At 40.1% G+C, this 26856-nt stretch overlaps 1 protein-coding gene across 3 annotated transcripts in view; it reads right to left on the bottom strand.

Moving 5' to 3' along the window:
• pdlim2 (PDZ and LIM domain 2 (mystique)) overlaps positions 1–25718 on the bottom strand; it is a 32067-nt gene extending 6349 nt beyond the window's left edge. Inside the window, exons 1-9 of one of the 3 annotated variants that reach the window (XM_080893305.1) lie at positions 25541–25718; positions 20389–20452; positions 19895–19968; positions 18784–18915; positions 16788–16939; positions 14170–14233; positions 13586–13737; positions 12448–12511; positions 1807–1919 (exon numbers count right to left, since the gene is read on the bottom strand). In XM_080893305.1, coding sequence (XP_080749431.1) covers positions 1807–1919; positions 12448–12511; positions 13586–13737; positions 14170–14233; positions 16788–16939; positions 18784–18876 — 638 coding nt within the window. In that variant the 5' untranslated portion in view covers positions 18877–18915; positions 19895–19968; positions 20389–20452; positions 25541–25718. The remainder of the gene's footprint in view (positions 1–1806; positions 1920–12447; positions 12512–13585; positions 13738–14169; positions 14234–16787; positions 16940–18783; positions 18916–19894; positions 19969–20388; positions 20453–25540) is intronic. The other 2 variants (XM_080893304.1, XM_080893303.1) reach the window with 2 other exon arrangements.
• Positions 25719–26856: the final 1138 nt, after the last annotated feature.

Here is a 26856-nt window from a genome sequence, read left to right as displayed (position 1 = left end):
TCCTTTTAACAGTGCTAGAGCAACTCGGCAAACATACCAACATACAAAAGAACAAACAATATTGACACACAAGCAGATGAAGAGCACACACCTCTATCTAAACCAGACGGCACAGAAAATGCAAGAGTGACTGAAAGGTGTGCCTTTAGCTGAAACTCATTGGCCATGCATCATGAAGGGGTGGGAAAATGGGTGTTACAGAGTCTGTGATTGGCTGGAAAGAACAGGGAGAGACTTTCTGTGCTAGCTCTAGACTGGGGGCCAATTAGGGGGAGAAGCAAAAATCAATCTTTTTTGGGAAGGGTCTGACTACAGCTGCTGACACATCACTAGCTATGGTTAGCCCAGCTGGACTTGGGTCTAAAGTCCAAAGTCAACTATCGTGCACTGAGGAGGGGAAAGAAAAAACAGCCACCGTGAGCGTGCTGACAGAAAGGATTGTGTGAGAGACTGAAGTGAAAACACCAATTTCTTCTGGGACAACAAATATTCCAAACAATGCTTAGGAGGGCAGCACCTGCACAGTGGGAACAGAATCAAATTACAGCTACATCACCTAATCAGAGAGGGTGAGGCAGGAAACAAGAAACTAAAGTGTTGCTGAGGGAGGTGATGAGCCGTTTCCCAAAGGTTCATTTGACTCCAAATGTTTCTGCAAAAAGCAGTAAACATCGAGAACCACCTGGACAATATCAGTAGATTCACAAGCTGGCTGTTTTACTCTAAATGAAGGAACTGGTTTGGCAGATTTCTCAGCTAATCTGCATTTTGACAGAGATTTTAAAAATGAGGAAACAACTGAGAAACTGAAAGAATTTTTCAAGATGAGATCACTGATGCAACCAGATAAAACTATTTTCACTTCTGTAGAGGTAATAATAAGTGTCTTACTACTAACACAGTGTAATGCAAATAGCCTTAATTGTTATTATAATTTGGGTGTAATTATTTCTTTGATAAAGTACAAAATTTGAGAAGGATCACAAATGTAAATACAAATCTCTCTATAAAAATCTAATAATAAAGAAGTTCGATGATTACCACCCGTTTTAGTAGTTTTCCAAAATTTCAAAATACATGTGTGCATGGTCTGTAAGTACCCACTTTCATGCCATATTTGCAGCTTTACAGTTATAAATGAGGTACCAGGTGATGGTGGAATGTGCAGGTGCAGCCTCTACAGGCCTATAGGTGGCACTAAATTACTGCATTGAAACTGTGTATACTCCAATTAGACAGGAAAAAAACTTACGCTGTAGTACATGTTAAAGCTTTAGGTTCTGTTGTGCATTGTCCTCTAAAGGGGCCCTCGAGTAGTTGGATATCAAGCTATCATGTGAAAGAAAAACCAGAGAATCAAATCAAAGGAAAAGCCATCGTCAACCAACTGCTGTTGTAAAATATTTTGCCTCCATGTTCCTCCAGAACATCTTGGTTATGGATGTGGTGGAAGCACTGTTTACACAAAACCAGGAGATTCCCAGCTGCATTAAAAGTTGGGAACTGTGAAGGCCATAACACATGATTAACATAATTTTCATACTTAAAGACAGAATGTTCCCACAAAGTTGACCAAGTTAACTCCCAACTATGGCCACAAAATGCCAACCACGGCTTAACACAGCCACTGTAAACCAAGTCGGGTTTTTCCTTTGAGCGTGCACCTAAATTTTAAGCCTAAAGAAGTGAAAGAGTCCCGGTTTGCTCTCAGAAAAAGAGAACAATCCATTTGGTGTGGTAATCCTGTGTGTGTATAGGAGTCAAAAGTAGGTTTTAATTATGTTGGAGTAAAAGTGTAACATTTACCTGCGATGAGGCGACACTGGTACGTCACGCTCAGTGGGACTTTGGGGTGAGAAGCGTCCTTGTGGAGTTGTGTTGGACACAGAGTTGTTTCTGTAGTCTGAAGGCGAGAAGTCCTGTGGAGAAGGAGAGAGCAAAAATGTATGAAATGATGCAATTTAAACATAAGAGACACACCAAGTGTTTTGCTCCATTCAGAGACAGGAATTCAGTGGGTGAGATTCTGAAGAGCTTCTCCACCAAGGAGTGTTTTGGTATTGAAGGCAGTTCGTCCATATTTCCAGAAACTCTAAATATGAAAACCTGAAATAAAATTATATCTTTTGAAAGACACATTCAGTCAAGATCAAACCAGGCGAGATCCGATTGAAACCTTCATCGGATTTTAGACAAATGTTTCAACTTCAAGTACCAAATAAGCTACATGCTTGCATTGTTTAATGTGATTCACTGTGCTGTCAAGGTTTTGACAGCTTGAGTCACACCGACATTCCTTTTACTGGTTGTTCCTGCTGATCCATTTCAATCTCAGCAAGCTGAATTAACATTGTTTCATCTTGATAATCATGCACAGTCTTAGGTGTGCTCCACTCCCACAGCTGATAGATGACTGATGGTGTAGCAACAGGTGTTTGGTACTAACTGGAAAATTGGTTTGAAGAGAAACTCAGAGCCAGCTTGTACTGTAATAGGTTCCAGATGCTCTACAAACCTGATGATTATTCATCTGTAGTTACTGTAGTTAAACAGCAGCATCACACAAATCAGTCAAAATGAACACTTACAGTACAAATACTGAAATTGAGAAATCTTAGTCAAGTGAAAAATATTTGACTTTTGACAGAAGAGGGCGCTAAGTACCTACAGGTGATCCAGCAGTTCCACCATTAAGTTAAAGGTAGATTTTTTCCATCTTTACTCTAACAGTATGGGTTGAAAAAAAAACTCCTGAAATTCATTCCTCAGCGTGTTAGTTTAGCTCAGGAAAAGAAATATGCAGTACAGAGTTAAGACAGAATCATCAAAATGCCATATTATATTTCCCAATCCTGAACTTGGAAGCTGAAAGCTTGATTATGATTTAGAGCAGTACATGTGTTACATGTGGTCTGACTATTTCCTGGTGAATATCATTCAACAAGGATAATGGACTAGCCAACCTGTGGCAAAAAGAAACCTGGCAGTTATTTCACTGCTGTCTTTTCAAAACTGGTATTTTAAGTCCTCATGACTACTTGGCACAGCTCAGAATAATTAGCAGTCATACTTGTTGATCACATATGCTGCAATATTCCTACTGAAGTTTACTTGTGAAATAAAGCTGTTACTTCATTTCATCTCCTGCACACAGTGCACACAGTGCAGGAGATCTTGTGCTAGAAATCGCAAAGCCCACAGACAACCCAAGAGTACAGCTTTTGCAATAAAGCTCACCGATTTTTTTTTTCTCCTCCCTCAAATGTCACCAGCTGGCACAAGTGTTACATGGGCTTCACAGCAAAGTGTCTCCACCCAACCTTTTGAACCAGCACACATCTGAAAGTCAAGCTGGAGCTGATGCAAGAGCTCAGTACTGAACAAATAGCATGGATGGAGTCAAAGATTTGTGTGCCCAATGCCAGCACCCGCTTCCAATTCAGAAACTCTTTGAACAATGTCTCTGTTCTCAATCGAGTCCAATTTTCCTGCTCTTTTTCCTTAGTGAGTGGGTAGATTAGTGGCGGATGCCAGGAAGCCTTTACCAGAAATGATCACTGGGATGGCTCCCCATGATTCCTCCCAGGATAAACCCACCACAAAAGGCAGAGGCTCAGAACATCATATATTTCGTACTATCACTATGCACGAATAGAGACATCCATGCTGTCTTTATTTGAGCAAATCTTTAGGGAATGTACTGGAGGGATATGTATAGATTCTTTCTTAAAGACCTAGTGAAGCCAAGCAGTATGTACTGATGAATCTATTCTAATACAAACCAAATATATGTTACATAAGTGTCCAGCTACTGAATGTGGATCTTCATGCATTCCAACATCATAAGAATTTAGGGATAAAAATCACAGCTCGGCTCGGAGACTCAAGAGGAATGCAATGAAGTAAAGAAAAACAAAAGGGATAAAGAAAAAACACATGTGCTCCACTGTGACAGGGAGTATGCAGCTGTGACTGAGCTTGACCTTAGAAAGTTCAAAAAAAACTTTGTCTGCACAACCAGAGCAGCTCTCCCATCACCACAATCCATTCTGCGAAATCCAGTGCCAGAATTTTATAGCGGTAACTGCTACATGACTAGCAAAGCCTTAACCAATGCTTCCTGCATATACTTTGTTCCAGATCATCACTGTTGCATTTTAAGCCTTTGAACCATTACACACAGTGATCTCAGTTCTACAGTGCATTTGGGGAACTGCATCATGACAGTGCCAACAATACCCCCATGTTTCATGTACTAGAAAACTCAAGAAGAAATACGGGTGAGCTGAGGAAAGCCTATTTTCTTTCTTGGATGAGAGAATGGTCACAGATGGAAGAGACCAGCGGAGAATATCATCAGCCAATTTTTTTGTGGTTCCAGTGGCTGGCAAGAAGAGGAAGCTCTGATTAAAGCTGCGCTGAACTGTAATCAGGAGTTCATAGTCAACAATCCCAAGATCATTAGGGCAAGTTGCTGGAATGCTGTACTGCATTTAAAATAACATATCAAGCTATTGAGCACTATATATCCTCTTTAGGTATACTGTTTAGCTTATTATGGTGTGTTTGTACATACAAATGCACAGAGACAAAATCTGCCTGGAGAACAGATTGGATATCCACGTCCCATTGGTCCAACACAAACAATGTTTTTTGCCAAAGTAACATGCAAGGTTTCAGAATTTGGGTTTTTCTATGTGCTTTTTCCATTTCAGTGTTAACCATTTTTCATGCTTGAAGTTCTATGATATTTAATATAATGCCCAAACAGCCAATACCAACACAAAACAAAATAAACTCCAGCATTTAAAATGTCTTAATTTTAAAATCTCTAACTTTATGTATGAGGCCCTTTGCAGCAGTAAGACGGAGGGCCACATCTGTCTTACTGTGGAAAACATGGCAACTTAAGGTTGTGCTGAAACCTGCTGTTTATTTTCATCGTTCATCCATTTTATACACTCACATCTTCCATGGCAGGGGAGAGGGGGCTGGAGCCTATCCCAGCATGCTTGGGGAAAGAAACAGAGAAGACCCTTGTGCGTCAGCAAAAACTGACCCGACATTTATGGGATTCAGCTTGATTTTAACATGTGAAAATACAAACACTGGTGCCCCAGAAACTCACATATTACAAAGTATACATTGTATTAAAACCTACATTCTTTAGTCTTGACATTCATGTAGATGTTACCTTGGCAAGTACCATTCACCTTAATGTTCTTTCACATAAAGCATAACCACACACTATTAAGTGACACAAGTGGTCTCAACCAGAACATGCACAACACAAAAAAGTTCTCCAGCCTTGGTCAGATGGAGATCTGTTGGTCCCCTTCTGACAGGTGCACCTGATCCAACCCAGTCTATGAAGGGCCAAACTGGCAACCTACAAGACCCAAAAGATCTGCTGCCAGCATCCACGATTGTGTTTTTTTAAAGACACTTCTGGGTGCATTGGCAAATATTTATTAGTAATGTTAGTTATAAATGTATGCTGATTATTCCTATCTGTGGATTGTACCCATCCAAAGTTAAACCAGCTTAATAGCACTAGCTAAGAGCTTAGGCCTCAGTCACACAGGCTTGATGACCCTCATGTCACTACATAGGTTGCTGGCTGTCACCAGGTAAAATAAATGTTGTGGCCGCCTGTAGTTTTTTGCTGTAGTGAAACTACAAGAAGTTTGGTGCAAACCAGAAATGGACACTGTTCTTTCCCTCTTCCCAACCACCACACTTCAAAAGTCGCAACTTTAACTGACCAGTTTTACTGATCGGCAAATAATTTGTGGGTGTTTGTAACATTTGCCAGCAACCTCCCACAATGACTTGCCAACCGGTCAAAGAACACAAAATTCTCTCTAGCCGCTGACTGATCTCTAGGCCTTTACAAATCCATTTCACAGTAACTACCAATAACCTACAGCAACCCACCAGCTAGAAAATAAATATTTTTCTCTGGCAAGATGGTTGGCAACTGGTATGTTGGCCTTGGCCTGGCCTGTGTGGTGGTAATGTCTGTCTCCAAAAAAGAAAACAAAACAAAAAACACAGCAGCAGCCAAAACACTAATTGAAGATTCAGAATGCAGAATCCAAAAACGCCTGAGACACTGCAGTGGCTACACACACCTTTGAAAGACTTTTATATACTCCTAATATGTGATCAGCGTTGCTTTGGCACATAACAGTAATCAACCCACTAGAAGGCAGGTGATTTTACTGTTGTGGCTGATCTCTGCAAAACAAAACTGTGGGCAACTATAAATGGGACGTATTCATTTACCAATATTAGAGATAAAGCCTTAGTGCATTATAAAAACTGTTACAAAAGAAAAAAAAAAATCATTCTAAACACAATCAAGAGTTTATCCATTTTAGACACAACAAGCATAAAATGCCAAAATAAAGTGAAGGCAGCTGTTTCAGATAAAGACCCATGGGAAACACTGGGGACAGTGCCAGCAGAGGAGTCTTCAGTCTGGCTCCAACCAAGCCACTGTGCATCATCATTACCACCCTGCAGCTTCAATTACAGGGCACTGGCCAGCAGCACATAGGAGTGATGCCTAGAGGAGCTACTTTTGGGAAGACAGTTGCTGCTGTAAGAAAGTGCTGTAACTGCTAATTCACTGTCTCCACCTCAGACATGAGTGCTGCACTACAATGAGGCGGGGGACACCAGACATTCTGGGCTTGGTAATAATCAGAGCTGTGTAGGTTTTTTCCTATCCAGCAGTGGGCACTGGTGGAGGTCCTGAGCAAAGGCCTGAGGCGAAGAGTAACCTACTCGTTATCCACTGTTACTGATAGATCCCTGCCTTGTAATTATGTCTGAGCAATGGTGCATTACTGTGTACACATTCTGTTACAAATAAAACACAATACATGGTTAAACACAGGACATCTTTTTGGAACAACAACAAAAAAAAAAAAAAAAAAAAAAAAAAAAAAAAAAAAATCATGTAATTAACATTCTTTACCTTTTTTATTGGCTCATGTCCGACTGCCCCTGCGTTATGAAAGGTCTTACATCTCCGACTACAGTCCTGGTTCCAATAATGATATGACTAAAACAATGTGCTGAGACTATACCTGTGCATATAATCTAAGACAATTAAGACTTAAAGGTAATTTTCTTTTTAATCTAAATGCATGCTAACTTCGTGTTCTGTTTTGTTTTTCCAAAATACTGATGCAAAAGTCTTACGGGACTCCAGTCTATGCTGCAGCATGCAATTCTTTACAAGTCAAGCTCATTTTTCTCAGGGTTTATACATAGACATTTGTAAAATAGGCTTATATAGAGCAGTGACACTGAACAAAGGAATAGATTTTTGTGACTTTGGTCCTAATAGCTCCTCTACTCCTTTACCATGGCCACACACAATCAAACTGTACAAGATTAAATGAAGAACATAGAAAACAAGATAAGAGGATGATTCTAAACATACAGTACTGCCAAGAAACATTGGATATCGAATGAGCAGCATTCTGATACACCTCTGAATGGATGAGCATACTGGGTGCTGCAAAACATGCTTGACAGAAACAGATCGTGAAACAGTTATTAAGTGCTGCAGTTTTAGTTTAATAAACAAATGATTCCTGAAGCTAAAAGTAATGAAGTAAGATCTCTAGTGTAGGTGGCCTGAGAGAGAGACTCACTGCTACCAAAACTGAATAGGTCAATAATGTGTCTGCATAGTGTTTTATACACAAAGGGTGCTTTGAGCAACACATTTTTATCCCTATAAAATTCCCCACAAGGCTCTGACTGAATCAGCATATCAAGCTCATTAGACATCTGGAGTTCATTATGGTTGGACTAAAAATCACTGGACTTCCAATTCATGGTTGGCGAGATGACTCTCTTCACATGCGCCAAAAAAGAAAAAAAATGTGTGGTGGGGTTACAGTAAGAGTCAAGACGAGCTGAATGTAAACAAGACTGACGATCAAATTTTTATAAAGACATTTTTGTAGTTTTTTTGGTGTTTTTACAGTTCCTCCCACAAAGATAACAGAGCTCTAACTGTAAGTAGTCTCACAGCATCACAACAATATGTTCCACTCTCACATTTCACACAGATTTAAACCAACTGTACTGAATACTGGAGTACGGTACTCTGTATAGCGATGGAAAACTGCCACATATATTTCAACAGGAATGTCCACAAATGACTATAGACCATAAATCTAACATGTCAGCATTTATGGTATGTCAGTGCAGAAGAGTTACTCTCCACATGTCATTTCTGCAGCCTAACAGTTATGATTCACGATCACCCAATCCACCCCTGGTAATCACTACACTAAAATGTGGGTGTTGTACTGTGTAAAACTCCAAAAATATATGCTAACATGTCTATTTTTGTTGGCACGAACATATCAAGGGGCAGTTATTCATGTCATTCCCTTGACAACAACTTTAGGAATGTTGACATTATGCTCAACCACCTTCGTAAACACCAACAACTTGTAAAAAGGTCCATCTCTCTCAGCCAACAGTTCTCCATAAAACTTTCAGGGCCATCTATCCCCATGAGTGCACCCAGAGGCCTGCAAAGCTCAGGGAATCAAAAGTGTCCCAGTTTGCTTTTCCATTCCAGGGGAAAGAAAAACAGCTGTGCTGATCAATCAGAGGGGATGACGAGAGGCATGCTGCCCACGGAGAGGCCACAATGGACCCCGAGCTTAACGGCTACGAGTCCACGTGAAAGGGCCTCACACTGCCCAGTCACAGAGCTCACTGTGCAGAGAAGAAAACATCCCTCCACCATGACCGTGCAGCCAGCACTGCTCCCCAGACACTGGCTTGGCTTAGCACAGCACCAGCATGCCAAACCAAACAAGAGGCCCACTCACATCAGATCTGAGAAAGTGCATCATTCCAAGCCATCATCATCTATATAATATGTATATTTCTATTTAGTAAAAAGGAGTGGCCATTTCTGTTGAGCTGAATTTTCCTTAAGTTCCCAGCCTCTTTGATACTTTAATTACTTCAATTTTCATCCAACTGTGTCTATAAAGGTTTATATTTTGACACCATTAAAAATAAACTCCATTCTTGAATGCCAAGTCATTTTTCCTGCTCCAATTTGATGAGCACAGTTTTGGCCTCAATTTAGAATAACGAAGCACAAGGCCGCCTTCCTTCTGTGACGGCTATCCTCCTGTGAAGAGAACAATGGACAGTAATGCATGAAATAGAGGATGTGGGGATTGACAGCTACTTCTTTAGATAAAGAACTCCGTGACATGTCATACAGCCAAGGCCACTGCACCAAATTTAGAATCGAGAGGAAAAGTTTGGCCAGCGCTGGCACAAAATGTTGTGTTGCCCGGCTGTAGCTGGAGATCTTACACTACTGAGGATATTTGTAAAGCAACCTCACTGTCCCAGCACAGGATCGGACAGCCCACTAAGGCAACCCTCAGGAACCTCAAAGTGCAGAAACTGCAAACCCAGACACGGAGCCTAGTCTTAATGGTCGAGCGACGGGTCATGTCTCATGAAGAGCAGTTTGGTTTTGGCTCTGCTCAGTGCAACAGAGATCCCATTGTGGTCACTTCATGATGATATAAACAGATGCTCTGAATCATGACAGTGGCCGAGCAGTTCAGAAACAAGCTTATGTCCAGATTCCAGTAATCTAGGATGCACCATGCATTTAGCTCTTTTGTCACGACTGTGACTTCAAAAGCAGTTTGTAATATAGCCAATGATTTGAGAGTTCAATTCCCAGTCCCTCCACGTCCTGAAGTATTCTTGATTGATAAATATGAGCCACTGATAAATAAACTCTATAGTTCATATTCACCACAAGGCAAGTTGGTATAAAAGTAGAGGTAGAAACAGCACTATAGTAAATATAAATATACTAAAATGTCTGTTTTTAACCTTATAAAGACTGAAGCATGAAATAATTTGCAGATAATTCTAGTGTATCAGGAAAAAAAATATATCCCCACTTGTGTAGAGGTCTCAAATACTTCTGTATGATATGTGGTAGAATTGGTATTACTGGGTTAAACATTCATTTAAATCTTTCGATTCTGTCATACATGTGGTCGGTCTGGTATCGCAGGTGGTCTAAACTCCAATCAAAAGACATGGCTGTGTGTTGAAAAGTTTCTCCTTAGAGTGACATGGCTTAAGTACAGTCTGCGAGTGTCAGCAGGCTCTCTGGTGTCCACTGAACTCCACCCCATACCCCAGCCCCCATCCATTTGAGTTTCATCACACAACAGCATGCCTTGTGACACAAGGGAAAAAGCAACACCAGGCCATCACAGCCACTATTGTATACAGGCTTTTTCTCAGGATATCCAACACCCTGGAAAATGGCGGATCCTGTTGCGCACCCCACTCTCTCTGCACTCAGGGAGCCAAATCAGGGGTGGAAAAGCCTTTTAGGAGCTTTTCAGTGAAGTTGATCACCTGATACAGAAGCACTCTGCACCTCTCAGTCAGGACAGAGGCCCTTGGCACAGACGCTCCACATCTCAGCGCTCAATGGGATGCTGAGTTCCTGCCAGCGCAAGCAACATAATGCACAATGTACCCATGGCAGAACTCTTCCAAGCCATCTCCCCATTGAGCACTCTGAAAGAACTCCACTCACTAATCTCAGCGCTGCAGTGGGAGGCTCATCACTACTTTAAAACCGGGATAGAAATCTCTTGGGGTCAGCCAAAACCCAAAACTCTCTTTCCTGAGACTGATTTAATTCAAAGATACTCAACAAATGGTTAAAAATAACCAAGAAAAGGCTCCAAGAGGAAGTCAGACAATACAGAGTCCAAATGAAGAAAAATAAGAGGAATTATGATTTTTAAAAATGTTAAGAAGAATGGAAGAACGGGCGACTCCATGAATACCACAAACATGTGAGGCTGTCCCAACAGGCGTGTGTTCATTCCTAAGAGCTTGCCAATGGAGCTTTGAGCCACAGTACAGCTCCTAATGTGTTTTGGGCAAGCCAACTTCCAGTTTACTGCACCATGGTTTTCAGGTCACCACAGTGGAACTCCACAGTCAGTTTCAGAACATGGTTGTAAATGCCCCCCCTAAAAATAAAGTGAACTGATATGTCAAAGTGGCCTACAGTGTTTTTTAGGAATTAATAAAGCTTTAACCTCGTATCAGTTAACTGTAGCAAACTGTGGAATTCAGTTGTCAAAATTAGTTACACTAAATTGATATTAGCTAAATATTAGTTAGAGTGGTTCTCGTGGTGTCTAAACAACCAAGAGTACCCCAACATGAGCCACCGGCCTTCAAGGACGTGACAAAGAATCTAAAACTTGAAGGAAAACCTTTAAACTGGACTGCCTTATGCAGCTGCCTCTCAGGAGGAATGCTCCAATGTTTTGAAGTTCAAACCTCTGCATATTTATCTAACGTTATGTAATGTCCAGAGTTATAAAAAATGGATGGAATTCCTTGTGGCACTACAAAAGGTCTTGAATGTTTTTTCCTGTTCTGTCATTTCACATGTTTCGTCTTCAGTGGGACCCATGCATGTAACTAAGTATGGAGGCATAGCTGAAATAGCTTATGATGAACTTTCCCACAACATTTTCTCTCTTTACTTCATGGAAGTCTTTCCAGACGCTCTAGTCCCCCGGTTTTGGTTCTGTTGCTGGAACGGGGAATGGACACAGCATACTTACAGATAAGTCTGTGTTTTACGTCTCTCCATATCTTGCAGCCTATTGAGATTAATAAGTCTCCATTTTTGACAACTAAAGGTTATGGCCATTGTTCTGAAGGAAAGCAATAGCTTTTTTTCTTGGCCCAGGCTTTGAATGAAGCAGCTCCAGACGGTTGTTCATCTTAATGCCAGATATTTTGAACGCTGACCTTTGTAGTTTGTACACACCCTGCTATAAAAATGCCAAACCTTATCAGTTTCCTGCCTTTACTGTTGTGCACAGTCAGTACACTGTCCGCAAACCTATTCAAGGGCACCTTCTGTGGCATCAGAAACAAACAATTCAAATGGGAAGGCTGAGGCTTCAGATAAGTCATTCTAGCGGACTGGACTAGCCCAGTCAAAATAAATACTCTCCACACAGTAATACACAGTGGACAAAAATCTTCAGCTGTACTGTCTGTGTGAACTGCAGCCTAAAACTGCAGCTACAGATGAACGACAGTCCAGGAAAATCTATGGCTTTCAAGCCTGGACACGCAAATAATGATTCTGACTCACAAATACCGTAAAACAAAAAAGGACACCCACAAACTGTGTTTTGAAGACAGTAATTTTAAGTTACTTAGCAACCACTGTCTCCATCTAATTAAGTGCTCTTTATTACAGAAATTGTGCTTCATTATTTGCAAGGTAGAAAAAAGAATGACTGAACAAAAGTCAATAACTCCTACGTGTAAGGCAGACTGCTGAAAACCTTCAACAAAAACACTTCAACCAACCTGTGACACGAGTCCTGACAATCTCGTATTTCTCTCCTCTGGTGACCTTGAGTGCAGCTGAAAACTGTAACATATGGACAAGAAAAGAAAAAAGATATCAGTCATAAGAACTTATGCTTTTAGGTTGGCCACAATTCACACAGAGACACGCGTCAGTCGTCAGAGATTCTTCTGTACTGCATATATTTTACTGTAGCACGTGGCACCTTTATTATCTCAGTATGTATTACACTATTGTGATATTATTGTGGCTTCATAGTTCCTGCTGCCTCAAAAAGGCTAATAATATCATAATAATAACACAAACTCTATGATCAACTCACCCTGGTTATATTGGTTTTTTTTATGACTGTTGTGAATGATCTATGCACTTTATTTCCTTATACACATTACAAGTTACTGTGCCAAAGAGTTTATTCTATTTAATAAATCAATAGGACTGCATTACAAAATACAGATTTAATAGGTTATGAGGCAACCCCCCCCCCCCCAAAACAAACAAAAACAAAAAATTATATTAATACTTAAATCAAGTCCTGGGCAGGAAACTTTACCAGTGCATGCAAGGGAGGAAATCTAGTTTGAAATATGGCCTATTAAAGGTTGTTCAACAAACGTCCGAGTGCAGACAAAACCGCGGTGAATGTTCCACATTCTGCCTTTTGTTAACGTGAATGCAAACGGAGGAATGTGATATCCTGTGCATATCCTTTGTTACTACAGCACAATCCCATGGCTCCACTTTCTGTCTGTTATTCCCATACCTATTGGCTTGCCTGTTGTTTGGTCAAGAGACCACTTGCTGCAGACTTTTTGTCCAGATACAAGCCTATTTAGGAAGTGAACGGTTGGATTTTTGGAAAGAAAAAAAGAAAAAGAAACAGTAACAAAACAAAAAAAAAACACAAAAAAAAAAAAACATACACCTGAAATGTGGAGCTCTAAAAATCTCCTTTTTTAGACCGCTAACGCTTAGGGAAATGCTTTTTTGTGTCTCTAATGTTACAGGAGAAAACTGTAACTCATGTTTCTCTGCAGAGAATTCTTTAAACTACACAACTTTGCATGTCAAAAAGTATGAAAAGTGGACTTGCTTAAACAAAGTATCACAGTGATTTGAAAAGCATGAGTGCACTACCTCTTGTTGATGGTTGGTGTCACCATCTCCATCCTTGTATCGGGGCTGGCAGGACGATCTGTTGAGTACGGTCCTGGAGATCGTGACACAGGGCTGGAGATGGTGTACTCTCTATAGTTTTGATTCTCATCTTGATTCAGTTTTACTGTTTCCTAAAAAAAATACATCACATCAGAGAAATGTTACTACATTAGACTCAGCTGAACATGACTTGATCTTTAATCCTGTGTTTTGGCCATGCAAGCTGTAAAAGGATCAACAGAGGTACTTGTGAGAAATGTCACCACAAAAACATGTCATCTATCACTACATATTGTTTGATGAACTCTTACACCCGGTGTGAGCTCAGTAAAATACAAGTACTGAAAATGATTTAAGGTTTTACGGCTATTTGTGGACAGAAAAACAGACTTGTAAACAGATGTGTAATGCATGTATACTGTCAAGATTGGTTTACATTTTTTACAAATAAACCAACATGACTTGAATATACAGAAAAAAAGAAAACATGACAATTATGGATATTATTCTGTCCAGTGCGGGACATCAAATATGTTGAAGTACTCCGTAGCTTCAGCACTGACCTTGAAACGTCCAATGAGCTGTTCAGGAGTGCCGTTGGTTTGTCCAACGCCGGGAGTTTCAGGTCTTGAAAGAGAGAGAACAGCAGATCAAATGACTTTATAGGTGTATCTGATCAACTCTTGCATTCCTGCATCATAATAATAATACTGGTTTACTGCAAGTGACCAAAAACACACTGTGATGCCTTAACTTTGTAAAGTGGGGAAAAAAGAAAAGATGTCTTTGTTTACATAAAACCCCCTTACAAAATGTAAACGTTTCCAGTGTTTTCTTGATTAATTTATCCAGTATAATAACTATTTTATGATTACTCATGTTTGTAGCATCAGCCACCTGATCGGTTACCTGTTAACCGAATGCATTGACATCCATGGTCTGTTGCAATGCTGACCCGGACTAATTTTATTATAATGATACAGGAACAGCATCAACACGGGATATCGTGCAACTTTATATAGGACTGCCGACTTTTCTCTAACAAACATGGAGAAAAGAAAAAATCAATTTCGATCGAGAAAGAGCCAAAGCAATGCGAAATAATCAGTTATTAAAAAATAACAATAATAATAATAATAATAATAATAATAATAATAATAGTGTCAGTGCCCTGCCAAGTGTCCACCATTATGTTGTCATGAATCTTTAAGATTACTGCAGAGCCTTCTTTACAAAATATTCTCTTGATCTCTCTGCAGCTTTTCAACTGTTGTTTTTCTTTCTTGAACAGAAGATACATTATGAGCAAGTCTATCACTGAAGCTGGAGGGGAAAATGTGGGTAGTGGAAGCGCCAATGCAAACACACAATGCCCCCCTGGCTGCAGGACCAGAAGCTGCCTGCCTCTTGCTTGAGCTTGAGCTAATGAGGCACACAGGAAGGCCTGGATGCCTGTGGTAAATCACCCAGAAACACACCTCTAGTGGCTCTGGCTCCACATACTGTGTGGAGAAGAGATGGCAAGAAGACAAAAACTGATCCAGTCCCTGTAAGACATTTCTTCCCATAGGAAGGATATTAATATTGTACGCCTGAAAAACTCATTACTTCCACTTTGTAGCATGTATATCAAACATCAGAGGAAGCTGTGGCCTACGGACGGTAAGAAGTCAGATGAGTATTTAGGCTGTAACCAATGCTCTTGGTTAACAGGTCTCATTTACAGAAGAATTATTAGTGGTAACAATGTGTGATTCTGAACCACAGAGATGTAAAACTGACCCAAAAGCAGCATCTGAAACCCCGTACTGATAATAGCCTTCACATCTGGAAATTCAAAATGTGAATTTTTGGAATACCACTCTGAGAAAATGAACCAAAAACACTTCATCTACAACTAGATTTGAAAAGGATTGAAACCGGCAATAAACAAGAGCTGATTTTTGTTTGTTGATATCACATTACCCTTTTCTCTATAAAAAAATTAATAAATATATAAATCCGGCATACAACCTGGATTTACTTATTTATCATTTTTACTTTAAAAAGGCAGGAAATTAGAAGAAAACTACAGCACAATAAAGCAAAAGGTGCGCTAAAAGCTAGCTCCATGAAGAAAAGGGTCAACATCATCCAGCAGGAAAAAAAAGAAAAGAAAAAAAAGCAATGTATAACGTTTTAAGGATCAAATTTGAAATGTGGTAGCTACTCCTTCAGTTGAAAACATATTCAGTTAGCTATGTCTGGGATTAATCTGATGATGAACTGACCAACAATAAACCACTCTCTCAGTTTAAAACATCAGGCACAGCTAAAAACAAAACTTCTGAGTACAGACTGATGCCAGCTTCCTTCAGTGAGCACCCACATCACTGCTGGAAGGAGAGTGCTCTCAGCTAAGAAAAGAACTCATTAAACATTAAAGACTTGTGCCACTCAATTACCATCCTCAAGAGAGCTCATCTGAACATAAGTCAAAGATCTGAAGTGCTAAATGAGTAAAATTAAAAACAGAAGCTTCGGTGTAACCACTGACAGCTAACAGACAGAGTGGCACTGTCTTGGGCAGCGAAGGAGAATTACTGTTGTTTCTGGCTTGGCAGGAGACATGAGGTCAGACGGGAAAAATTCACTCACATGGACGTAGGACATCCAGAAAGGATGTGTGTGCGAGCGCGCCCGTGCGCGTGCGTGTAATAACAGAGATGAAAAAAAAAAAATGATTGGAAGGCAACTGTGACAACAAATAATACCTCAGGGAGGACCTTTAATCAAGCCAAGAGCAATTCCGACTGAAGGGAAAGATTTTTCTTAGTTCCCAACTCCCGTCATCCAAACAAGGAAAATCTCAAAGTAAAGTTTATTAAGAAGGACCAGGGAAGGGAGTAGGGTGGCTCTCATACATGCTGGCATTTCCCCTGATTATAATCACTTGTTTTGTTTGTACAGTGCTTAAAAATGGTGTAAAGAAAGATGGAAGCTAGGGAGACTGTGGTCTTGGCACAAACAGAGAAAATTAGAGACGTAAAAGATACTCTATGTGGGACTATGCAGCCTGCATGTTGTTGCATTGCATGGCACTGTATTTGTTTATTTTATGTCTATAAGACATATTCACAAAAAAAAAAATGACATTGTAGCTCAAATGTTAGTCCTACTTCAGATCTGCATGTCAGCATACCTCTCCACCACCAGCTGCAGAGAGGTCTTGGAGTTCTTGATCTTGGTCTGGGCCTCTGCATTCAGCATATCAGCCGTGTTTTCTCCATTGATCTCCAAAATAATGTCACCGGCTTGTAGGGCTGCCTGCTCTGCCTTGCCGCCCTCATTGACCTGTTGAACAAAGGCATGAGCTCCAGTTTAGTCCTAGCCCCAGGTCTTAAAAACAACACTTTTTAGGAAGCTATCTAACAAGCATAGACATCTCTGACTTATCCCATGAGTGTGTGTATACCCTGACATCGACTGACCTCCAGCACAACAAATGAATAAACGAGAAAAGACACTGAAGAGTTGTTTCATACTTTGTTGCATAATTAACCCAAATGTCTTCTCCTAAAAGTCAGCCCTCGGTAAATGCCGACAAACACCACAGGATTTCCCAATAGTGGTCACAAGCAGATGAATTCATGACACCCTTGGGGAGAAGTCATTAGTGTGACTGTACTCGATGGGTTGACTGCTCTGACCTTTGCAACCAGCCTCTCCACGTGTCAGAGTCAGTACCATGCCCCCACATCAGAGGGAATTCCACACTAATGGGCCAAAATATAAGGTCCAAACGATCTCGCTCAGCTTGGTCCCTGTGACCCAGCACACAGGCATACTTAATCTGAAGCTTAAACTTTAGTAGAAAGTATGTCATTTGCCACAAACTGTGTTGCCTCACAATTAAAAACAGAGAGAGGCAATAAAACAAAGAATGCAAAGCAAAATGAATAAAGAGCCTATCACTCTCTGCTGCCTCTTTAGAGGCAAATGTATGTGGAGTAAATGCCAGTCACAGGCCATTTGCCCACTTAGCCAGGCAGAGGTACCATGTCTGTGGGCCAACTTGAGAGGCAATTAAGGGTTGCTGTGGTGACCCACAGTTTTGCATGCCTTCTCTGATCAGGACATGCCTGGTTTCACATAAACTAAGATCAGCTGGGGGATCTTTTCCCAAATCTGTGCTTAAGAAAAACAAGGGCACGTTATCTTTCAGGCCAACAGAAATAAAAAGAGTGCATCCGTGGTATTTCTGTGCCAAGCACAAACCACTACAGAGGGTTAAACCTACATCTCTGCTTGGGGATTTGGGACCAACTGTTTCACACACACTTTACAAACCAATTTCAGTAATTAAGTTGTTGTTTGAGAAGGAATTCTTGTCACTTCACAGGATACGTTTGATATTTGAGACAAGTAAACACTGGTATTGTTTACTGGATAGCACTAACAAAATCAGACCCATTATTCATGAGAAGACTAGTTTTTCTAGCATAAGCTGTTGAGTGGGGCCAAACAAAGTGCTTTTGAAGTTTAAGGAGCTTAAAACTCCAGCTGTTTGAAGCATGGATGCCTCTTCATGGCACTGCCATAACTTATCCTTTATGGACTGCGGGGAGGCTCAGTGAACAGGGCCAAAAAACAAACCAAAAAAAAAAAAAAAAAAAAACACGCTGAGATGGTGATATAGCACCAGGATGTGCGGGTGAACAGGGTGTCTCTGGCATGTAGTTAGTCTGAGCAAGTTTCCTGGATGTGTTTACTGCAGAATGTCTGCTTACAGTAGTAATGTTTCCACTTCTTCTACTTCATCCAACTGGGAAAATATTGTCAGTAAAAATAAAACACACATGCTAAAGTGCACAGATTCACAGGGCAATCCATATTCTCACACATTTACACGTCGCTGTAACTCAGGAACCTCTCACCTCCCACCTCAGCTTCCATTTCTACTGTAATCAGCGATTTCCTTCTAATGCAATCTACTTCCATTCTATTCTAATGGGTTCAGTTGTCAAGGAAATAGGTATGCTGTTGCAGTGGACATAAACAAAGACAAGAAAAGAGGCGTAGCAAGTAGGAAGTTGACTGCATGACATGGCATTCCAGTCTGTGTTTTGAAAAAAAAAATGGGTATGGTATTATAAGGTGTGACAGGGTTCAGCGTCAGGACTGCTGTCAACAAATACCTTTGATACAGTTATGGCCTTCTTGAAATCTCGTCCTCCATATATTCTGAAGCCCCATGGTGAAGGGCCAATCAGGTTCACTGTTAGTGCCATGGCGAGATCGGATCTTTCTTTTTCACTCTTGTCCAAACTCTGGGAGAAAAAAATCAAAAACAAATAAAAGAAACAACATCAGGTATAAGAAATGTCAGACCTAAACATGTGCATGCCTTAATGATCTCAAGTCACATGCCTGAGACAGGTTCAAAATACAATCAACAGGAGAGGACAGCGATCATTTGCACAAGATGGCCTTTATCTCCAGCACAGCTTCTTTCACTGGCCTAAGTCCTCTCTGACATAGATTATCCAACCACATCAAATAAGAATGGAAAGAATCTGAGACCAAATTCACATGACCAACATTTCTAAAGCGTTTGTTAAGTTAAATAGTTTCATTAAATCCAAGTGCTCTTTGAAGACTAAGGAAACACAGTGTACAGTGGAATGTGCTAAGAGTACATAGTTAACTGTTACTGACTATTTTCTAGAGTACAGTAGAGTGTGTGTATAATTAATTTTTATATATATATATATATATATATATATATATATATATATATATATATATATATATATATATATATATATATATATATAAAAATAAAATCTTGTATAACGGACTCTAATGCAGAAGTTATTTTGGTTTTGTGATATTATGTATTAAACAAAAGAAAGCCATTAGCATGATTAAATAGTGTCTGCTGAAACTAAGAACATCTTAAAAAATGCTTTTACTGCTTTACTTTTCCCAATAAACACATTATCAAAAATTCTTCTCATTGTATCTCTGTGTACTTTGACACAAAGAGACAAGACGATAACAGCAAAGTATTAAAGGGTAACTAATAGCAACTATTGGTTAATTGGTTATTGCAGGTAAAACCAACAGTTTTTATATGTGAATATGTATCTCAGTAAACACTGGGGTAGATTCCACTAATGTAATTAAAACCTGGCACTAACTAATCATCAGTTACACAACTTCTGAAATATTCATGAGCATAAACCCAGAATATCTTTTAAAGCATTAAAATTCTTGTGCTGATGTTACTGGTAAGACGTGATTCACCTGCAGGTTTTCTCAGGCTCTGCTAATGGACTGAAGCCTGTCTGTAGTACGACTTCACCTGGAGACAAAGAGCTCTGCAGTGTGATAATGTGATGAAAAGATAAGCCCTTACAGTCATATACGCATCAACACCCGTACTGCTAAAACACACACACAGCTGCAGCTTCTCATTGAAACTCATCTCACAGAGAAAAAGCGGTGAAGACATTAGCGCAACAAGTAATATATAGTTCTACACGCAGCTCATGACATAAGCTATTTTAAGTATAGACCGCTGCGATCAAACAGAAAAAATAAACACCAAGTAGCATCTCTTTTCTATTCTCTGCTACTCAACTCATAACACAAGGCTCAGTCTAAGAGAAAGCTTCTGGAAATAAACACAGAAATTACACTTTATTGTTGACTGTCATTTTTCTATAATAACACTATGGATGTTTTTACTCTTTAACCACAGTAATTCTTTTCAGTGACAGAGTGTGAAATATGCTGACCTGCACAGTCTGTAGCACCTCTGATTGCACACTGTGACTGTATCAGCAAATCTTCTGATAAGGTCTAAAAAAAAAAAAAAACAGATATGAGCCAACTATAGTACGTTATACACTGTACACCCTGTGACGTACATTTTCCAACAACGTCAATTTTCATCTTAAGCGATGTTACTCAAGGTCCCCATAAAAAAAAAAGTAAACAAATACTGCTAGTGATTGCATAATGCACTTATCACAGATCGTGAAAATATGACAAACAGGCAGGACAATGAGAAATCAAATCAAATCAAATCACTTTTATTGTCACATCACATGTGCAGGTACATTGGTACAGCACATGCGAGTGAAATTCTTGCGTGCGAGCTTCACAAGCAACAGAGTTGTGCAAAATACAATAACATAAATCACAGACCAAGTAAAGTGGATCTAGGACAGCAGCCATGCTACTCCCCTGAATCCCTCCAAACACTGGCCCACTTCATGGTACGCACATTCCACAAGAGTTTGGAACAAGCAATGCAGACCCAGTTACTCATTAACAGTCTGGGCCAATTAGCGGGCTCTCCATCATTAGTATCTCTTAATTGCTGTGGCCAGAAATAAGTGCAGTAGTGATAATGACAGAGAGCTGCTGTCCAAAACTTTCCCAGCCTCCGGGGGTGTCAATTAGTTCCATAAGTCTCTACAACTACTCCTATAGAGAGGCCATTATCGTCCGAGAAACCTGCTAATTCTCTGTGTAAACATTCACTGTTTGCATCATAAAAATGCTTGTGGTGGAAAGGGAAAGTATGGTGAAAGTCTGGGGGCAGTGGAGATGGACGACAACACATTGTGGCGGTGAAGATAAGTGGCACGCTCGTCATGTGCTGCGTTTAATTGGTGACTGATGAGCTTTAAATAGGCTGTGTTGCTGAACACAGTTTAATGAAATGTCTCTAGTCCATGAAATTACTGCTGGGAAGGTGCCAGCACACATAAAGGTAAGTTCTCTTCTGGTGACATCTCACTGCTATTGCTGCCAGGCCAGTTTTTGCAGCACAATTCAATACGCCCAACACAATGAAAAGAATTCTAGTTATGAAGCTATTTCTATAGCTTGTAGTTCAGCACCGGCCACAAAGAGCTGGAAGTGTGCATGAGAATAGAAAGCGATCCCTCTCACCTCCAATTAATACAATAGACAGGTTTACAACTTAACTGCGTACGGCCTGTTGCTACAACAAGCAGTGAGATGTCAAGTCAGATTACTTTTTACTACAGGCTACATAATTTTCTGAACAAACTCAAACTGCATAGCATACACCCAGCAAGAATTACTGTATTCCAGTACAACACTACTTTATCAAATGTCACAGTCAATGTTGGTAAAAATTATGTTTTAAGAAGGGCACTTCAAAGTCTGCAACAATACAGCTAACAACTGATTAGTTTCATGAAATTACTGGCCATTTAGACCAATTTTCCACTTAGCATTATAGGCTCCATATGGAGCACACCAGCATCATCGAGTGGACCAGGGGTATTCAGAGCAGTTTAAAATGTTCATCACAGCTTTTTTGTTAAACAGGTGTTTGACAAATTGATGCCTGTTACTGGTGGGATTCTGTCCCACTCGTAGATAACAAGCATAGTCATCAACATAAACGACAACCCAAAGTTTTATTAATCACATTCTGTCACTGCAAACAGGTAGCAACACAAAGTATTGTCCATATCCTACTGAATGCTTCACATTCCTTTTCTTTTTCCCCTCACATTAACAAACCACATGGTGTGGTCACATAATTCTTTCTGCCTCACATTCCTAAATGCAGCCGTCATCATTTCTGCTACTTTTTTAGCACTTAAATGATTTGTTCATTAACTTAAGTTTTGGTTAAGATTATTACATGAAAAGAAAAAGAATTTGAAAGTGTGTAGAGGATCAGTTCTTACCCCCAAGAAGTACTTTAAAGTTTGTCTAACAACTGCTACTAAACATTGCTGCACTATCCAGCAATAAACCAGACATCTTGAGGTTTTACATTGTTGTTTAAGACAAAACAAGAAAACTGGCTATCATCAGGTAGCACTTTAGGAAACTGATGTTAGGAGTTATATGTTAAAGGCTTCTGGGTACTTGCAATCTCTGAGTGGTGCTCTCTACAGGCAAACACGGTTACAAGCAGTACAAAGGGGCAGAATAGGCCTTTCATAATGTCAGAGTCAAGATTCATTGGCTGTACCTGTGCAATGCCTTCAGGGTTTAATGTAAAGTAGTTTTAAAATGTATCATTTGTATAAAACATTTCTGATATTACCAATAGATACAGCTGCTTTTTACATTATAAAAATAAAATATTAGTTACTGTATGACATACATCATGAAACTAATCTGTTACACGTAGCTTATGTTTGCCACACTGAGCTTATGTTCTGAGAGCAAAGTCTTGCAGGACTGTAGCTTTCTTTATCAGTGTCTGATGATAAATCAGGCACATGCAGGTTTCAGTGTAAAGACATTAACATCAACTGATATGCAATCTATTTAGTAAGCAACAAGTTGCTATGGGCAGTTAGGCTGAATGAAACCTGCTGACACAGGCCTGAAATCATGTGTCTTAGTGTGGTATTACAATGACTCATCAAGGGTGAGTCATTAACTTTGATCACCATTTTGACACTGGCATGGGAACCAGTAGTCATATTTACAGATGCATTGATATTCATTAAATCAAAGCAGACAGAGCAAACTGTGAACACCAAAACAGGAAACCGTTACCATCATTTTGCATAACAAAGCTGAGAACTAACACCTCATTTATTTCAAGGAATGAATATTTTGGAAAAACAAGTTGTTACCATATGTACAGCACTGGAAATCGAATATTCGTGTAAACTATATGCCACTAGGTGATCCAACTTAAAAGCCCTGTACAGTAAAATGTCTGACAGCCAAAACTGAGCACCTACTTTGGCTCTATAACTTTCTTTTATCACTAGAGTGCTTAAGTGAGACAGTTTTTCTTCTGTCAAAGCTGTGCCAAAATCCACTGGAGTGAAATGAACAATGGCTGATGAACATAGCAGACACACACATTCAACTGAAAGCTCTTTAATGTGAAGGAACGCTTTCTCTTAAAAGAACTCCTGTGGCTTCAGGGAAATATTCCTGGTATGAATCACACACTTGTCAAAACTCTCACAGGTCGCCGTGCACCAATGTGAACTTTCCACAATCTCATGTCAGCGATGCAGTCTGCAACCTGTGTCACAAAGTACACTGACAGGTTGGCACCTACCTGGACACACACACCCACTGAATAAAAAGGAAAAGAATGCAGTGGCAAGCCTCTCCCTCCAATAAGTCGAAAGCAGTAGCATTCAGCACATTCTGCACATCATGGTCAGATATATACCAGCAATCACTAAGGAGATGAAGAGAATATCAAACAATAACATGTGATGTCAAATGGGGTGTTGGTTGGTGAATTTCTGCATTGTTGCATATGGCTACGATGTGTCACCAAAATAGTTGTGGAATGAAACACACCTGAAAAATGCCTTACTCCCTTTTCAATAAGAAAACTTTCAAGGGTGGATGCTGCTAGTGGATTTGATCTCACATTATTATGGTCTTAAAAGTGTTGCTTAATGCAATGTAGCATCTAATAACATCCACCACTTACCAAAGTGCATTCATCACTTTGTGGCAGCACTGATACAGCTGACAGAATTGAAACGAATACTGTGACACTGGCTGTACTTGTCCCTTTTCATTATTGCTCTTTGCATTTTTACATTTTCACTTGCAGATTTTCAGCAATCAAACGGGTTCACCACATCCTTTGCTTTCACCTTCTGGCTCCTCACACCAACAACTGTGGTGCTCTTTGCATGCCAAAGGTACCGAGGCAACTGAGAACCTTTGAGAAAGCTGAACATCCTGCGGCTCATAAATCTTGGTGTAAAGTGAAATAAATAACAGTCTAAACCACCACTCTGGCTCTGGCTCAGTTAAAACTGAAAAACAAACTTCTGCAACAAAAAACAACCCACACTTATCTTTCAGACCAAAGATAAAAACGACTTCCTGCATGCATGTTCATCTGAGTTGAACAAAAATCAAAGTTACAGCAAGGCAGGAGGATTAAAACTAAAAGTAGGCGAAAAAAAGAAGAAAACGTTACTTCGGCTCAGTTAAAACCTCAGTGCGATCGTAAAAACAAACAACATATCTTTCCGAGTTAGAAGTAATGACCTGGCCCTTTCTGTGTGTTTTCTTAAAAAGCTGCTGCTTTGGTACAAAATTACAGTGGACCGTTTCTGGGTTTCTGAATGGCTTTATCCTGTCAGAGAGTTCTCTCAAATAAAGCAAAACCATCGGGAAACAAACAGTGAGAGGAAAAGTATAAAGAGCAGGCACATGAAAGGCAAGCAGACACAATCAGAAAGGCTAAAGTATACAGACAGCAGGCAATGGAGATTTGAAAACACGATTGTTTCACTGTGACTGTTCTGGATTGCACTCCTCAGCAGTTTCACCCTCTCATCCGCTCACACAGCCAGGTCATTTTAAAACCACTTTAAGTGAAGTGAGAGGGAAGATAATAGCACCAGCAGCCGGCTAATGTGACATAAATACTGACTTAGAGCTTCCTGAGGTTGCACCTGGTTCAGCCTCTCCACAAATCAGCATGACTGCTTAATGTGCGAAAAAGAAAAAAAGAAAAGAAAAAAAAATCTGCTTCTCTGAACTCAGGAGGGATGGAAAATCTACAGTAGGTGCTGGAAACATGCACATTGTGGCTTTAGGCTCATCTATTGTGTTAGACTGATTTCCACTCGGATCATGCATCATTACTTACAACAGCTCACACGTTGGTACCGTGCACTTTTAACTTTAATATACTTTTGCATATAAACCCTGTGTGTTGCTCTACCTCATATTTTCTAATATTTCCATACAACAGATACCTAATGACAAATTTAGACTCATAATGAGTCACGTTTTATAAATCAAACACTGCAACAGAAGGGGAAAAAACTGCACCACCACCCCTCCGAAAAATAGGAGTATTGAGAGTCACAATTAAGCTGCGTGAATGAAATTAATTAGCTACAAGGCTTGAGAGCCGTTTAAATTGTTCAGGTCGCTGTAGCAACTTACCAAACTGAATGTAGTGGGCTTTAAGGTTCTTTTCCCACCTGTTTGGAAAAATAAATAAATTGAAAAAAAAAAAACAAGACAGGTCACAGCTCACTCCAGTCACCAAATCGCAAACATGAAACAGAAAAGCTCCACTGCTACTCCCGCCGAGTCTGTGTCTCTGGAGTGTTGAGTCAGATGAGAGGATGGCACGCGTGAACACCACTTGTGACGACGCGCGTAGTTGTAACAGTGATGGTATGAGCTCGAGAAGCCATGTGCCGTTCCCAAAATAAAAACGATGACATGGTTACCGGCCCAGGGCGTGTCACATCAAGGAGGAGCAGGCGAGAGGAGTGTACCGCAATGATAATTGAATCATTTGTTTAAAAAAAAAAACCCGAAACAAAACACGGTGGTTGCGCTGTGTGTGTTCACGCGCCACCTGCTGACGGAGCAGAGCACAACGGCACGCGCCCCCACTCGAAGCAGCTAGTTGAGTGTCATGGCTTTCACCTGAGACTGAACAGGTCGCTGGTTCACGTTAGCGGTGAGGCTGTCGCTTCGGTTAAACTTAGAATCACAAGCAGCTTCTTTGGACTGCTTTAATGTTGAGGGACACGCTGTGCAAAAGTCGCGAGCCATCCTCCCCCCCCCCCCTAATACATTGTTTCTAAGCAGCCAGACTTTGACTAGTTCTCCAGGCTTTCTGAGAGTTTTTCAGTTTTTTTCATTGGACATTGTTTTTTGTTTAACGTTTTTAAGTCCATACCTTGTATCTGACCACTTTAAAGAAAAAAGTTGTTTTTAATTTACTTATCTAAGGCACTTAAAACGGACCTATGATTTACCCAAGGATTAAAAAAATCCCACCTGCCTTAAGGGATGAGTGTTGCGTTTTTCACATAACAGACAAGTTAGCAAAGTTTTAAACTGTATGTTTTACTTTACTGGCAACTTGTTGCAATAACACATCGTTCCCATTTCTTTAGCCCAATCTTTGAAAACTGCCAAACATAACACAGTTTGACAGGCATAAATTTGTACTTTTGCACTAATGGGTCAATTCTGAAAGGGCTAATAGCCAAAAACCTAGCAAATCTGAGCATGGTGTGCAATGTCCTTAATAAAATCTGAGGAAACTGGACAGGTGGCAGCCTAAAAAAACCACTACAGCAGATGAACAGTATCTGTAAGTCATGTTAGAAATAAGGAAAAAACCAAGTGAAGATCTGACACGGTGAGATGTATTTGGCACTTCAGTTGATCCATCTGCTGTGCACTGAAGACTCATCAGAAATAGTCTCAGTGGATAAGTGGCTGTCAAGAAGCTATTC

Source organism: Rhamphochromis sp. 'chilingali' (assembly GCF_963969265.1).
Source record: "Rhamphochromis sp. 'chilingali' genome assembly, chromosome: 10".
NCBI classification, from domain to species: domain Eukaryota; kingdom Metazoa; phylum Chordata; class Actinopteri; order Cichliformes; family Cichlidae; genus Rhamphochromis; species Rhamphochromis sp. 'chilingali'.
This window is presented reverse-complemented; position numbering and strand designations above follow the sequence as displayed.